The following is a 15,900-nucleotide window of genomic DNA, read 5'->3' as shown; positions in this document are numbered from 1 at the left end:
AGGCGGCCGGCACGCCTCTCAAGACGCTCCCTATTGGCTGGTTCCGGGCCAATGCGACAGTTCCGGAGGACGATAGGTTGAAGGTACTGTCAGTCAGGTCAGGGGGCGGAGACCAGGTCGCGTTTCCCTTTCTTAGCTGGCCAGTCTAGCCGTCACGCAATGGCCTGGAGGCGGGACCACAGGCCCGTCCGGGCTGTCATTGGTTCGAATGTGAGGGCAAAGAGCGCGGAAAGAACGGTCCGAGGCAGTTTGGTTGAGAGCGGAGGAGTGACGTGTCGGTCCGCGGACCAGGAAGCAGTTGCGCCGGGAAGGAGGGGCCGGCTCATCCCGGTCACGTGGTCGGAGGCGGAAGTGCGCGGACGGACTGGCGGAAGCCGCGGTTCCCGTGGCCTTCCCAAAGGTGCAGCGGAGGTAACCCGCGTCGGGCTTGAGGACTCGGAGCTCCGGAGAGCGCCCAGCGCGCTGCCCGCCTTCAGGGCCAGGCCAGAGGTGCCCCTTCCAGCAGGAAGGCGTTCCGAGGGTCTGCTTTTAAAAAACTGATGAGTAATGGCTGTCTCTGGACTCCCACGTAGGTGACCGCGGTTCGAGTCCCGGACCCGGTGGCTTGAACTCACGCCGGGCACGTTGTGCGTGCGTGCCCAAGATCCCGAGAGGAGAATGGAGAAGGGATTGCGGCGTGGCCACCACCCCTTCTGTCTCTTTCTCGCTTTCTCTGTCTCTGGCGAGCGCACGCGCCTTATAGCAAAAATCTCAAAAAAACAAAAACACAAAAAACTTCAGAGTTTGAGGTTCTCATTCAATTTTTAAAGTTAGCGAAGGGTGATCAACGGTCCCTTTTTGTTTTACTCGGTTGGCAGGGGAACTAAGAAATCCCGCGCATCGGCCGTCTGAGGGAAAGTGGGAAATCACACAGGGGCATGCCACAATCCCTTCTCGGGGTCTTGGGCACTCCCAAGTGTCATGGTTCCGGGTCAAACTCTGCTGGCCCTGGGGGAGCCCAGCACCTTAACCGCCAGGCCATCTGATGGCCACAAGGACGCACTGGTTTTTGACCAGCAGATGGCCTAATGGTTACGTTGTTGGATTCCCATGTAGGGACCGCGGTTTGAGTCCCTGGCTCAGCAGCTTGAAACAGGGCAGTGCGCCTGTGGGTACCCAAAGTCCCGAGAGGAGAATGGAGGAGAAAGGATTGTGGCATGGCCACAACTCATGCGGGGCTGGGGCTGGGGTGATCTCTCGGTTTCTGTCTTTCAGCTACCACAGGTGTCCTATAGCTACCCCCCCCCCAAAATAAAAACCAATAAAGACATTTTCCCAAGTGTCAGTCAGTCACGAAGCCGGCTGGCTGCAGGTGAAATAGCTGCGCGGGAGGGCTAGAACAGCAGGGGACGCTGCGGTCTCCTCCAGCCCTGACTCCGGAAGCGCAAGAGTAAGAAAGTCCAACGTTCTCAGAAATCAAGCTACGCCATCGAAGGGCCTGAAAGTGGCACCGTGGTGAAAGTCACTGTGCCAAGGTGACCACGTGGGGACTCCAGAGCGTCCTGGGGACCACCTGCCGGACCCGCTCTCCTAAAGGGCTGCTTGAGGCTGGGAGTGGGCGGCAGCACTCAGAACCACCCTGCTGGCACAGTCTCGCATGGAGAGAAGGAAATTCCCGTGCGTGTGAACACAAGAGCAGCAAACCTAGCCTTTTTAAGTTCACGTGTTTCTTCCACGCGAGATAGGCGCTTCCAACAGGGTCCTCTTGCCATGACCCACCCCAGCCTCAGCCAGCCAAGATCACTGGTGGTGCCAGGTGTGCACAGGGAGGAGCTGGGATCCTTCCACGAGGTACAGCCAGATCACCACGCCCCGCACCGTGCAGCTGTCGGGTGAGGCTGCTGTGGGCATGGTCTCACCACCACTGCCCCGTGGGTGGTCCTCTTAAACCTTTGGTCAGGCCGCCTCCCATGAATTCAGTCTGTCAGTCTCCTAAACGTTTTGACTTGTTTCAGAAAGCATTTTTACAACCATCAGTTCCGATCAATGGGATGACTTGTCGGGATGACTCCCTTATAGTCCTCTTGGTCTGTCAAAGTTCTTTTTTGTTCCTGATCTGCGGGACCACCTGCCATCGTCCCACAGCAGCCTCCGCTGCCTCGTTCTGAGTGACCTACCGAGCTGGACTCCTGGGATTTTCTTAGTGAGCCGCTAGACTGTTTTATTAATAAGACATTTATTTACTCTTCATTTTTGATGAGTCTTCCAAGTAACTTTTCCCAGAACACTAAAGCTGTGCATGTGGAAACATGCCTCATCTTGTCCTTGGAAAGTAACGTGGCTAGGTTTAGAATTCTGGGAACAAAACTGTACCCTCAACCCCATGTGTGCACGTGCACACGTGCACACACGCACACACTTCCACGGCTGTTACCCAGCACTGTTTCTGAGCGGGTCTGATGCCAAGCAGCCTGAGTTACGTTTCGCTGAGTTTCCTCTAGACCCCATCTCTCTATCTTTTCTTTCATTTTTCCTCTTTACACGTGGGCCCTTCCAGTCTGAAAACTTGTCTTCCCCATCAGTCAGGAAATGTTGATGTCCCTCACCGCCATTTTTCTGTTCTAGCTTTCTGAACTTGCCATTAGGCAAACAGATCTCCCTCCTGGGTCCCTCCAGGGGTAACTATTGACCGTTCTGCTGTATGTCCGGAGAGACCGCCTCAACTCCATCTTTCAATTCATGGACAGCCTGTTCAGTGCCATGTTTTTTTGTTTGTTTGTTTTTCAATTTCCCTAATTCCTTTAGCTTCAGACAACCTTCCTAGTCTGTGCTCTCTATGGATGCAGTAGCTTCTCGTGTCCCGTTTCAGTTACTTTTTTCCAATCATGACCTTTGTCCCAGGCTCATGTGTTCTGTGTGTTCTGGAGAAGCTGATGGCGGTTCTGATAACGATTGCTGGTTGGCAAGTACCTACCTAAATGACCAGGCCACAAGTCCTCCATAGGGCTGAAAGCAGCGGAAGATATTTAAACCCCAAATCAGAGGATGATCAAGAGAAGCTGAACTTAGGATTTTCTCTCATTACTTAGTCTGAATTCCAGTGTTTTTACAGCTTCCAGAGCTGTGGGGAATGGAGCTATTTGATCACAGAATCATCGAGTTTGCTCCTGCACCTGCTTGTCAGCCTCCCTCCCTGGGCTCCTGCTGTAGCAGGCAGGAGTCACCAACACCCAGCACAGTGCCTGGCAGAGGTGCTCGATCCTTGCCTGTGCCCTTTGTCCCCAGCCCGGGCTTCCTCTGTCCTGCGGCCTTGCTGTGGGTAGTGCCCATCTCCCTGCTCTCCTCTGCAGGCCTGTGACCTGGACACTCACTAACGGGTGGCTGTGGTCTTCACGAAGGCCTGCCCCACACTGACCTTTAACTACTGCGGGCCACTTGACACAGGCAGAACATGCCAGAGGGACGAGGAGCTGCCTCCGCGCTGAACGCTAGCCCCCGTAGAGCGGTCTCGGCAGCGGTAAATTCGCGTCCCGCAGCCGAATCACTGCTTTACCCCGCATGAAGGGGTGGCAGAGGGTGAGACCCAATCGGCCAGTGATCAACTGTAGCTGTCCTTTCTCCCGTGGCTTACAAACCTCTAACCGTCGGTTGCCTGCTTCTGGCTTTGTTCATTTGTCCTGAACGCCTAACACTTTACCTTACCTTTTATTAAGGCATCGTAGTTAATGTAAGCCGTTGCTTAAGTCTCTAAGACACAGTTCTGACTTTGTTTGCCGGGGACACGCGGGGAGAGGCGACACACCCCCCCATGGGGAACAGTCACGCCAGTCCCTTCTCCACTCACCCTCCTTCTGGGAATCTGGGCACACACGTGCCTGCCGTGTTTGTCTAGCTATGGGAACTAGGGCTCAAACCACACGCTCTGCCACCAGGCCACAGGGCCGGCCCCGAAGCATCCACTTTGGAAATCTTGGCAGGCTACTACAGTGGACAGCTGTCCCAGGTACAGAAAAAGGGCGCGTTTTGAATCATTTACCACCCAAGCTGTGATGCTGATCCCTGAGAAAAGCTTTGGCGAACAACTCTATGGGTCCTACTGACTGTGGGACTGAAACCCAAGCTCTGAGACCCCCACACTCTCGTTTTCATTAGTGATGTGCGTGCGCTCCCTTTCCCCTGCTCAGTGCCCGTGTCCTCGGGAAAACACGAGTCGCCGATGCTTTCGCCCACAAACCTGACTCCAAATCCCCACCGCAGACTCGCTGAATGTAGCCAGCACGTGGGCTCGGCCTCTCCCACACCGACAGAGACAGTTGCCGACACAGCACCTGAGTCGCCAGGCACAGTGCTGGAGGGTGAGTGCTACAGCCTACACCTTCCCCTCAGCCTCCGGCTCGCTCTTCCACTCCTCCGCCCTCCGCCCCTTGGCCTCCGTGCTCTTCCACACCTACTTGAGATGCTTCTGGTTGGTGAGGAAGCCCCATTCTAGGCAGCGAAGATGTGGCTGCTAAAATAACTGAGCTTAGTTTTAAAACAGTTTAAAAACTCAGTGTAAGTGGTCACTGGTCAGTGGCAAGCTAATGAAACCTGAGCTCTTCCCACCCCGCCCCACAGTGATGCCTGGAACTGGCTCTCTGCGACACCACTGTCTGACGGCCAGAGATGTCATGGCGTGCTGGAGTTAAACCTCACCCATGTCTTCACGTGCTTTTCTGCACAATCTGGAAACTAGGACACCTGCCCTTTACAAATCTACGTCAGCTGCATCAGCACTTGGTGCCCGGTGCACGACCCCCGAGATGTGCAGCTCCTTACTCTGTGTCTCAGAGCGATGGGTTCTGTTACCCAGAAGCCTCATCCTGCCCGTGGCAAATGCCGAATACCCTGAAGGATCTGGGTCTTTCTCCTTTCATGCATGTACGGAGAGATACACACACTTTAAAGCAGGGTGTAAACACGACTATAAGCACTAACCTGTCAGAGCTAAGCTCAGAAAGTGGAACCAAACCAGCAAAGACAAAGGCCATGTTTGTGAGTCATTTTGCACAGTCGTGATTTTTAAATGTGACACTACACGCTGTGGGAAACCAGCTCACATTTAATTGTGACATTTTAAAATTGTACAAGTATTTTGACATCTACACCCCCATAATTAGTCTCTTAAAATGACAGGACACCAACCAATGGCGGTTAGTGGTTCAGTACGCCTGGCCCTCAGCTCCTATGCGCAGCACCCAACGTTCCTGTGAAGGACAGCCCGGCGGGCCGGCAGTGAGTCCCCGAGCGGAGGAGTCCAGGTGCTCTGAGCGTCCCTGTCGCAGGGCACTTGTCCGGGGCTGGTGCCTCCCCACAAACAGGGGCTCTACATGTGCCAGCGGAAAAGCCTTTTCCCAGCAGGCCTGGCTATGAGGCCTTCCCTCCAGTCCCACCTCTCTAGGCTCAACAGTTTTTGTTTATTTTCCTTTTTGTTTTTGCAGTGGAGCAAGAGACCCGAGCCTAACCTGAGTTACAAGGAACAAGACAGTGATGGCTATAAAGGGAACAACCAGGACAGTGAGGTCCTCCTTCACCGCCCATGTCCAATGCATGTGCTTCACAGAGACAGCAAGAACCACACCCACGACACACAACAGCGAGGACACAATGACAGAGCCCACTGTCCACAGGTGGTGAGGGCAGGGCAGGGCAGGGGAAATGGCACAGGGAGAAGAACGCAGCGTTCAGTCAGTCCAGGCGCAGGGCCAGCACGGGCTGCAACGGCTGCAGGAGACCCGTGGCCCTTAGACTCATGGTAGTGCTAGAGGACCACAGCCTGCTGTCGGGGCCCCACCTGCAGGCTCCAGGGACGGACCTTCTAATTCCCTGTGAAGGGAACGTGCAGAGGTCCTTGGCATCATGGGTCCTCCCCCCTGCACAGGTGTGGGGAGGGGCTGCCGCGGCCTCCTCCAAGCTGCCTCTCCCTGGGTGGCAGGAACTCACTGGCCGGCAGCGGCCTTGGGTTTGGCCGGAGACGGATGCGGCGAGGGGAGCTTCTCCGCAGAGGCTGAGCTGCTCAGGGCGGACTGCAGGTAGACAGTCTTGTGAAAAAGCCGGTTGCTTAAGAAGACCACCAGGGAGAAGAGGCGCAGCTGGAAAAGGCTGCAGGCAGGACCCACCGTTAGCACCCGCCATCAGCGCACGCTTCGGTCACGTCACAGCTGACTTGACTACGATCTTAAACTACCTCAGCAGTGAGGAGGGCTGGGAGGGCCAACAGGCAGCATGGTGGTTACAACACTGAACTCCCACACGGCTAACTGCGGTCGGGGTCCTGGGCCCGGCAGCTTGAAAATCATGCCAGGCATGTGTCCATGCACACCCAAAAACCCAGGAGAAGAGAGAAGGGACTGCAGCGTGGCCATCGCCCCGGCAGGTGATTTCTCACTTTCCATCTCTGTCTCTTTCTGGCAAGCACACATGCCTTATGGCAAAAGCCTTATTAAAAAAAAAAACAAAAAACAAAAAACAAAAAAACAGGGACCAGCAGTTAGCGTAATGGCTATATTGCTGGACTCCCATGTAGTCGACCGTGGTTCGAGGCCCAGACCTGGTGACTTAAACTGATAACCGGGCGTGTGTGCGTACATGCCAAGAGGAGAATGGAGGAGAAGGGATTGCAGCGTGGCCATCCCCCCTGGGGGGTGATTTCTCACTTTCTGCGTCTCTGTATCTGTCTTTCTGGTGAGCACATGCACCCTATAGCAAAAACCTCTTCAAAAAAACAAACAAACGAACAAACAAAACTACCCCAGGGGAGACAGGAGAACTGTGCTCGAGAAGTGCGTGAGACACATGTGCACCAGAGAATGCCCTGGGCCCGGTACCAGGAACATGATGGCTGTGAACACCAGGTGCTCAGAGGAAACCACGCTGTCTCAGACCAGCTGTGCTGGGAGCAGTACTCTCCCACGGCCGACTTCCAATGTCAAGCTATGACTGAGGACACATGCTCTCTGTGGTCAGATTTCGAGAAACTCAAGTACCATTTAAGGCACACAAGCAAGCACGCCCGAGGGCCAGAGCATGCGAGGCCAAGTCAGCCCAAGGCTTGTAACACAGGGGCCCTCAGGGCCGTGCCGATGACTGATCAGATGAGCTGACCAAGGGGCTCGTGAAGCAACAAAACGCTTGTTTAGAGTGCTTTGGCGCTAAAAATAAATTGTATTTTACTGTCACCAAGTGTCACTAAACTTACTTGTCAAGATAATAGCCCACTGTTTTTAAAAGTAGGCCATTCTCACAAAAATGAGCTTACCCACGGTCTTTACAAAGTGCCTCAAACTCGGAGAACTGCCAAAGTTTACACCCCGCATAACAGGCTGACCGGTTTGGGGAAGGGCACTTAGACACACACACTCAGGTGTCTGGGCGTGCCCAGGGGTGTTTTCCTCTCTTTCAGCTGTACGTGACAGCTTCGCGGCTGTGTAAGAGGCTACACTCTAAGTCTCACTGACGCAGCCGCGGTGTGACTGTCCTAGTCCCGTCCACGCGCCACTCGTCACCGCGGGCTAATTACTTACTACGCTTTGCCAGGGGTCTTGGCTTCGTTGGCGCTGATGATGAACAGCGGGAAGAGGATGGAGAAGAGGCAGCCGCTGTGGGAGAAGACACAGGAAGAGAGTCGTTAACCACCTCCCCATGGCGTGACTGGGGACGTGTCAGACGCACAAAGTCTCTTTGCTTCCAGTGCCCACGGCAGGGCTCGATGAAGCCTCAGCATGGAGATGCACCTTCAGGAAAGCAGAATCTTCTCAGCACTGGGCCACGTAACATGCCTCGGGAAGCGACTCCGAGGCAGAGCATGGGACACAGGGACACGGACACACACGCTTTCCTGCCGAGCGTCTATCAGTCCAGGCGAGACACCTGCAGGCCCGCCAGCACGTGCCCGGCGTCCCCTCCCAGTCCCTAGCAAGTACCTGACAATGTATGAGGACTGTGTGGCCGTGAGGAAGGCCAAGGGCAGGCCGAATCCGAAGTAGTAAGGCCAGTTCCTCTCGATGTTGGACAGCCGCTGGTGCATCTCGATCCCTGCAGCGAGGGGCCAGCCGTCAGACCCCGTCAGGCCACTCGCGTCCCCTTCACCAGGGGTCTGGCTACGCAAGGCGGACCTGCGCCTGACTCAGGACCCTGCTCCCCGGGGACTACAGCACAGGGCGTCCGCGAGGGCCGCGCAGACCCCCACGACGCGCCTGCGCAGTTGCCAGCGGTCAGCGATCAACCTCAAGCGGGCCAGCTGAGGGCCGGGGGTCTCAGCACCAGCACCCTTTGTCAGGGCGAGTATGGGACCGAGCACGTCAAACACAAAGGGCGTCGGCCTGCCGAGATTCCTTAACCACACACATCCGAGCCGGGCCACGGTCGTCCTGGCTGGTGTCGGTGGTTCCCTTAGAAGCTGGTGCTCTTAGAAACTCACGCCTTCTCCGGGCCCAGGCGGCGGCCACACTGCACATCCCCGAGTGAAAATGAACCCACTCAGCCCAACAGACGGTGCTCCCTGTCCCGAGGCTCCTTCCTCCTACGGCACTCGACCAAGAGCCCTATTTAAGCAGTCGGCAGACCAGGCATCTGCATCCCGGGCTCTGGGGTGGACTGACCTTTATTGAACCAACGGTACTCGAAGCAGTACAGCGAGTAGAGAAGGGACATGTGCAGGAGACTGACCAGCTGGCCCACGAGGTGGATGGGAAAGAGACTCACGAACATGCCCTGTGAACACACACGCAGGCGCGACTCAGCTTCTGAGCCCGGCACACCCACCCCCTCCTCCGTCAGCACTCCTGCCGCGCTGCCCACCCCACTCTCAAGCCCCCGACTGGCAGAAGTAGGAACACTCCGTGTGCCAGGAGAGCAGGGAGATTCAAGGTTCTTATGTCTTAGGACTTTTAAATTTTCTAGGTTTTTTTTTTTTTTAAATTATTTAACTTCATTTATGATCATTTATTATTTTTTAATTTGACCAGAGAGTGAGAGAGAGAGAAAATGAGAAAGCAAGACACCAGGTCCAGGACTCGAACCGTGGTCGGCCATGTGGGAGTCCAGCGCTTCTAACCACCACGCCACCTGCCAGCCCCTCTCTAGGTGTTTCTATGGAGAAGCTATTCGACATCCTAGCTGTCACGAAGCAGGAAGGCACGGTAGAAGCGCCCAGCGTAGCTCCCTGCAGTGAGCCGTTTCCACGCAGACCTGCGTGCGCTGGGCCAGTACCTGGACGAGGAAAAGGGCCTGCAGCAGCAGGTTGAAGAGCATGTCGGCGATGACTTTGCTGACGCTCGGGAACGGGTGAGCCTTCCTCCCGGACACCTCGAAGGCCAGGTCGGCGATATCCTGCAAGAGGGAGCAGCGCAGCCCACCGTGCGACGGCCTCGGTATGTGCCCTGAGCTGCGGCCACTGCCTGGCCACAAAAACTGCCGGGTGACTGGGGCAGCAGGTGGCGTGGCAGTTGAGGGCACTGGACTCCCACATGGCTGACCACGGTTCGAGTCCTGGACCTGGCGGCTTGTTTTCTCACTGCCCCACTTCACTTTGATCTTCTCTGGTCAAGTTACAATAAATAAAGATAAATAAAATAATCCTTTAAAACAAAAAACTGCCGCGTGAGAGAACTTCCCAGACGCCCGGCAAGACAAGACAGGCCAACACCTCATACCTGAAACGCTGGGGCCAGCATTTGGATTTTGAATTGTTTCCACCTGCGTACCCATAATGAGGTGCTCATAACGCGAGCTTGTCTGTGCCACATGCACCCTGCACACAGCCCGGGGCAGCTCGGCGCAGCACTGGGCACTGCGGCGCCGGCCACGAGGTCGGGCCCAGTTTCCCGTTAAGGTGCTCTGTCGGTGCTCTAAAGGGGCTCATTCCAGAGCATTCCAGAGCCTGGAGGAGGGGTGCTCAGCCTGTCCTCCACATTACGAGAGCATGCCCAGCGGCCAGCATGGGCCAAGGCTGAGGGGGATGCGCCCAACACCACCAACTCCAACACTCGTCACCGCCAGACCCCGTGCTGATGGCCACCACCTGCACAGGCCGTGCCCACAGCCAGACCCGCGCCGCGCGGACTTACCTGGAACCAGATAGCGTTCACGACTTTGCTGAGCACAAACAGAGGCAGCACCCAGAGTGCACTGAAGACGGACGTGAGGAGGAACTCCAGCCAGGACCAGACGTCTCCGTGCAGGGACGGGTCACCTAGGGGAGAGGTCCGTGCTGGCTGGGGACAGCACACCAGAAGCCAGCGCGGAGCTGCTCTGTGACGGGTCTTGCCCCACACGGCTGTGTGTCAGCACAGCGCTCCGTCGGCTCTGGAGGGCCTAAGTCACGGTGGACACTCCGCACACCGGCCACAGCTCCGGTTCTGGGTGGCTCGTGTGACCACCAGGCTGACGCGACGCTGACAGATGTCCTGACATTCACAGCACACGTCGACCCAGCTCTGCCCTAACAACCCGCCTCGGTAGCTAACTTCCGTCTCCTCATCCACGAAACAGGCAGAGCTGCAGCACCCGGCTCAGGGGCCGTTAGAGGTCTGAGTGGGAAGCACCGACAGCTCCGGGGACACAGGAAGTGTCTGTACAGAGGGGGACTGGCCGTGCCCCAGACGGCAGGGAACGCGGGACCCACTTACCGATGACGCGGGCGGTGACCGACTGCAGCACAGGGATGAACACTCGGTAGAACAGGAGGAGGCTGAACTGGAGAAGCAGCGGCGAGTGAGCGTCAAACACGGGCCTGACGTTTAACCTAACTCTTCTCTGACTGTCCTTCTAGAAACGAGGAGGCCTGTGGGAGTTGAGGCCGTGCCCACTGCTGCTCCTAGCCCTCCGGCCGGGAGCGCAAGCCGGGACGGGGACACTGGGGTGTGGAGGACGTCTGGGGTAGGACCAGGCCCAATGTGGGCACGCTAAGTAGAGTAATGGCGATTGATTCCTCTACAGCTGACATCTGGAAAACACCTGTGAAGTGTCTGGGTCAAGATGAATGATATGTAACTACTTGTTCTGCCAGCACTCCAGGCTCGTTGGAGTCTGTGTCGGTTGTCAGTATATTGCAGTAACGTTTTCTGCTGTGGGTTTCGGCAGCACCCGGTTCGAGCTGATCACATGAACAGAGCAGGGAGCTTCGCCCCTATCCTCCCCTGACCTCCGTACTTGCTCTTGGCCAAGACGTCCAGGCGGCATCGAAGGAACTGCCGCCTCTACAGTACCAAAGCCTGTGAACGGGTGACTGCATTCGGACGGAGGAGCAAGCCCACACTCGGAGCGCTTCCGACACGTGTTTACGGAGGACTGAAACCGCTGCAAGCGCACAGGCCCTGAGTTCCAGTCCTGAGCACTGATCAGAGGCTGTCTGTCTGTCTGTCTGTCTGCACTTTGAGAACGGGTGAGAGCTGCTAACCCAGCAACGATCTGAAGACACGGCCAAAGCGCTCGGGATTCGGGGAACAGGGACTTACCCAGAACACTCCGCCATTCCACGCACAGCACTGGAGGATCCTGCTAACGATGCGTGGCTCACTGGAAAAGACGGCACGGGGCTGCCTCCTAACCGTCACTCAGCGCTCCCCACCCCACACTGCTGCTGCTGCCATGTTTTGACACCTGAAGTTCTTCTAGTGTTCAGGGTCCATCAGAGAGAAAAGACTAAAAATGTCTGAGGGGGGTATCTAGCTTCCCTTGGGGGGAAAAAAAAAAAACTTGCACCTAGAAATCGGAGTTTGAAGAGTAAGAAGTTTGAGGCTGGTCTCATCTATCAATCACTGCACATGGGCTTTCCTAAAAGTACCTATCAAAACTGTTTTTAAGAATTGTTTCATTTTACTTATTCATTCACTCATTATTATTTTATTTTATTTGACCAGAGAAAGACATCAGGGGGGAGAGAGAGAAAGTGAGAAAACAAGCTGCTAGGTCCGGGACTTGAACCATGGTCGGCCACGTGAGAGTGTCCAGCACCTTAACCACCACACTACCTGCTGGTCTCCTCAAACCTAACATTTTCTGGTTCTCAATCCACATTGTGACTTTTGTTAACACCATAACATTTTATTTTTGTAATTTTTTTTAAAAGTGATTTTTGCTGTTAAGGTATGTGCTTGCCAGAAAGACAGCAAAACAGAAAGCGAGAAATTACTCCCCGGGGAGATGGCCATGCTGCAATCCCTTCTCCATTCTCCTCTCAGGATTTTGGGCACAAATGCACATGCGCCCAGCATGAGTTTTAAGCCGCCAGGTCTGGGGCTCCAATAAAAATGTCTGAGGGGGGTATCTAGCTTCCCTTGGGGGGGAAAAAAAAAAAACTTGCACCTAGAAATCGGAGTTTGAAGAGTAAGAAGTTTGAGGCTGGTCTCATCTATCAATCACTGCACATGGGCTTTCCTAAAAGTACCTATCAAAACTGTTTTTAAGAATTGTTTCATTTTACTTATTCATTCACTCATTATTATTTTATTTTATTTGACCAGAGAAAGACATCAGGGGGGAGAGAGAGAAAGTGAGAAAACAAGCTGCTAGGTCCGGGACTTGAACCATGGTCGGCCACGTGAGAGTGTCCAGCACCTTAACCACCACACTACCTGCTGGTCTCCTCAAACCTAACATTTTCTGGTTCTCAATCCACATTGTGACTTTTGTTAACACCATAACATTTTATTTTTGTAATTTTTTTTAAAAGTGATTTTTGCTGTTAAGGTATGTGCTTGCCAGAAAGACAGCAAAACAGAAAGCGAGAAATTACTCCCCGGGGAGATGGCCATGCTGCAATCCCTTCTCCATTCTCCTCTCAGGATTTTGGGCACAAATGCACATGCGCCCAGCATGAGTTTTAAGCCGCCAGGTCTGGGGCTCCAACTGCAGTCAACTACGTGGGAGTCCGGCGACAACCATGACACCATGTGCTGGTCCAACACTGCAACGTCCTCAGTGGGACGACAGCTAGCTCCTAGTGTCAGTCCCCTGGGGTGGAGACCCCCTGAAACAGCGCTCTGCGGGGAACGCCCCACAGCGCAGTGCCGTGCTGAAGCCGCGGCCCGAGGTCTCCCCACCTCACCTCTCCTGCCTCCGCTCTGTGCTCGGGGCCCGCCTCTGCGCCAGGACACTGCCTGCCCTCCGCCGACGCTGCTCCTCTCTCTTCTGCTGGATCCGCGCATCTAGCTTGGAGATGGTGCAGATGCCCCAGACGGAGTCTTTGATGCCCTACAGACAAGGGTATTAAGACAGCTCCTTGACATGGGGAGGGGGCAGAGTCTAAATTAGGGACGGCTCCAGCGTAGCACAGCAAAGCGAAGCATGGAGAACCCTGCACTGCGTGCTTACCTGCTCTAGCACTTACAGGGCCTGTGGACTTTCTTCCTAATTCAAGAATAATTCTTAGTTTACAGAAGTACAAGAGCAACAGAGAATTCCCAGATACCCTCTGTCCGGATCCACCAGTCTGGCATCACCCACACACTTTTCTGAAAACTGAGCTTCTCCCTAAGAACAGTGCTCCCTGGCACAACCAGGGGGTGCCCTCTCCCTCCATCTCAGCAATGCCCCCGGAACCGGGCCCAGCACTCGGTTCAGAATCACACCCGCACCTACTGTCAAGGCACCCAGGCTCCTGTAACCAGCTGCAATTTCTAAGCCTTTGTCCTTCATTTTGAAAAATACGCCTGGTTTTTTAATGGATTCTTTCAGCTTAGGTTTGCTATTACACCCAGGCTCACAGACGTGACGGGGCGCCCTCCGGGTCAGCACAGACTGCACACCACAGCTGCCTGCCTCTGCTGGGGAGGTTGGCGTCACACGCACAGCCCAGGCCCTCCACAGTGTGTGGTGAGAAGTTTCCCTCCTGCAGCTAATCTCCGAACAGAGACGTTCTGAGACCATGCAAATACTCTGCTCACAAGTTCTCACCCTACATTTAGCACCGACAATTCCTGCCCTAACGGATCATGAACGTGGCTGCAGTTTTCCAACCCGATGGATCGGGAAACTTGTCAGTATGATGCAGCCATGTTCCTGCAGGTCCGACGCTTTCCTACCGACTGAGTGAACGAATTCCCTAAAGCCTGTACTAAACCCAGGGACAGGAGGACAAGTGAAACGAGGCGGGACAAGACCAGGCAGACACCAGGGGCAGGCAGGCCCTTCAGGAGAATAAGTCGGGCACGGGCTGTGAGGCCAGGACCCAAAGAGCTCCAGAGCGGAAAGGTCCTGTGGGTGCCGTCACCCAGTTCACAGAACTGTGCCACCCAGTAGTGAGTGTCGCCAACAGACTAGACGCTGGTCACATGGAAACATTCGAGCAACTGCTCACTTAGCAGGAGGGGACAAGCAAACCAGAACCTTTCCAGCTTTCTAAAGCCGTGTGCAAAAAAAGTACGGTGGGGACACGGGGGCCAACGTCACGAGAAGGCAGGAAAGGGGATTCCGGAAGCTGCGGCCAAGCTGGAGAAGGGATGGCTGTGTCACGTGCTGTTACTCACCAGCACAGCCAGGACCCAGAGGTGGGCACGTCTGTGTTCTGCCTGGCAGGACCACAAACTGGCAGTGTGCTCCTGACCTCTGGGCTTGGAGTGACTCTGAATTTTTTTTTTGGTTTTAACTTCTAACTTCAAGCAATAACTTTTAAAATCAGAAACCTTGTCATGCTGAAAAGAGTTAAACTCAAACGGCTGAGGGCCCAGAGCATGCTGGGGCGACATGACCCCCACCTCTGAGATGCTCGTCTGGGGCAGAGAAGCACGCAGACACAGACCAGAGGACCCAGGCTGAACTTTCAGCACGCAAGTGACAGAAGGTATTCCAGGTCAGGCTGCACAGCGCTTCCTCAGGCCACTTGAGCTTCCCCTTCACTCCCCCTTTACTCGGAGGTGCTGGCCTTCTAAGCTCCCATTGAAGGAAGAGCCCCCGAACCAGCCTCTCGCGTGCCTGGGATTACAGCTGGGGATGACGCCTGGACCGCAGGGCTCCACTGAGGGTAGCGGGACTGTGTGAGCAGGCCCTAGACCGACCTTGCGGGGCATCTTCCTAGCGCCCATCCTGGCTGCACCAGGAGGGAAGGACAGGCTGGGTGTGGGCCCGGGCAGGGCGGCCGGGCAGCAGTGTGTTCCAACGCCCAGTCCTCCATCCTGACGCGCATACAGAGACACCAGGTGTGCGGGGAGCTGCAGGAGGGCACGTGGGGACTCTGTACTACTCTGCAACCCCTCCGTAAATCTAAAACGCCTCCCCAGAAAAGGCTCTGCGGCCAGGCTGACCAGTGTCCTACCACCAGGCGCTGCCCGGACGGGTCTCCCCGGCCCGCAGGACGAGGGCGCAGCGTGGCCAGGGTGAACTCCCGGTGAACTCCCGAAGAACTCCCGGCCAGTTCCCTCAGCAAGCGGGTCAGAAGGGTTCTGAGAGCCCTGTACTCACCCTGGCGAGGTCCTGGAGAAAGGTTTTGACGCTGTCGGCCATCTCTTCCCCACCTGGACTGTCAGCTACACAGGGATGAGAGGAGCGCCCCCGGGCGAGTCATCGCGCACCTGCAGCAGATGCAGAGGGGCACGCGGGCCTTCAGGGCGCGGCCCCACGCAGCTCCCACAGGGCGCCCACCTCCCCGCTGGGGCCGGCAGGGCATGAGCCAGGGCCCCCGGAACTGCCCACACACAAAGGCCACACGTGCTCTCAGTGGCTCACCACCGTGCCACTTGCACCGGAGCCGAGTGCTCCTGGGCGGCAGGCTCCTGAGCCTGCAGCCCCTAACCTCCTCCTGCACACTCCAAGTACTTGGGGACTGGAGACAGGTACTGCGGGCATGCCGACACCCTTGTGGCAGGAGCAGGAGTCAAACTCCAGGCACGTACTGCGCTCACACAGAAGTGCACGGTGATGCACAACCACCCACGGACCTCCAACGGG

The 15,900-nt window shown here is 55.8% G+C and overlaps 1 protein-coding gene and 1 long non-coding RNA gene across 4 annotated transcripts in view; one reads left to right on the top strand and one right to left on the bottom strand.

Moving 5' to 3' along the window:
- The first annotated feature begins 766 nt into the window (after positions 1–766).
- On the top strand, positions 767–5,314 carry LOC102480321 (uncharacterized). Its single transcript, XR_003549655.1, has 2 exons — positions 767–3,982; positions 4,164–5,314. It is a non-coding gene; the product is annotated as an uncharacterized LOC102480321 (long non-coding RNA).
- EI24 (EI24 autophagy associated transmembrane protein) overlaps positions 5,060–15,900 on the bottom strand; it is a 12,537-nt gene continuing 1,696 nt past the window's right edge. Inside the window, exons 2-12 of one of the 3 annotated variants that reach the window (XM_027772581.1) lie at positions 15,415–15,524; positions 13,064–13,209; positions 11,472–11,532; positions 10,644–10,710; positions 10,083–10,207; positions 9,669–9,711; positions 9,226–9,554; positions 8,616–8,727; positions 7,938–8,049; positions 7,539–7,613; positions 5,060–6,117 (exon numbers count right to left, since the gene is read on the bottom strand). In XM_027772581.1, coding sequence (XP_027628382.1) covers positions 5,955–6,117; positions 7,539–7,613; positions 7,938–8,049; positions 8,616–8,727; positions 9,226–9,554; positions 9,669–9,711; positions 10,083–10,207; positions 10,644–10,710; positions 11,472–11,532; positions 13,064–13,209; positions 15,415–15,456 — 1,275 coding nt within the window. In that variant the 5' untranslated portion in view covers positions 15,457–15,524 and the 3' untranslated portion in view covers positions 5,060–5,954. The remainder of the gene's footprint in view (positions 6,118–7,538; positions 7,614–7,937; positions 8,050–8,615; positions 8,728–9,225; positions 9,555–9,668; positions 9,712–10,082; positions 10,208–10,643; positions 10,711–11,471; positions 11,533–13,063; positions 13,210–15,414; positions 15,525–15,900) is intronic. The other 2 variants (XM_006140598.3, XM_014588751.2) reach the window with 2 other exon arrangements.

This window comes from Tupaia chinensis, unplaced genomic scaffold, assembly GCF_000334495.1.
Source record: "Tupaia chinensis unplaced genomic scaffold, TupChi_1.0 Scaffold000037_4, whole genome shotgun sequence".
Classification (NCBI taxonomy): domain Eukaryota; kingdom Metazoa; phylum Chordata; class Mammalia; order Scandentia; family Tupaiidae; genus Tupaia; species Tupaia belangeri.
Note: the sequence above shows the minus strand (reverse complement) of the source record. Positions and strands in the feature narration are given on the sequence as shown.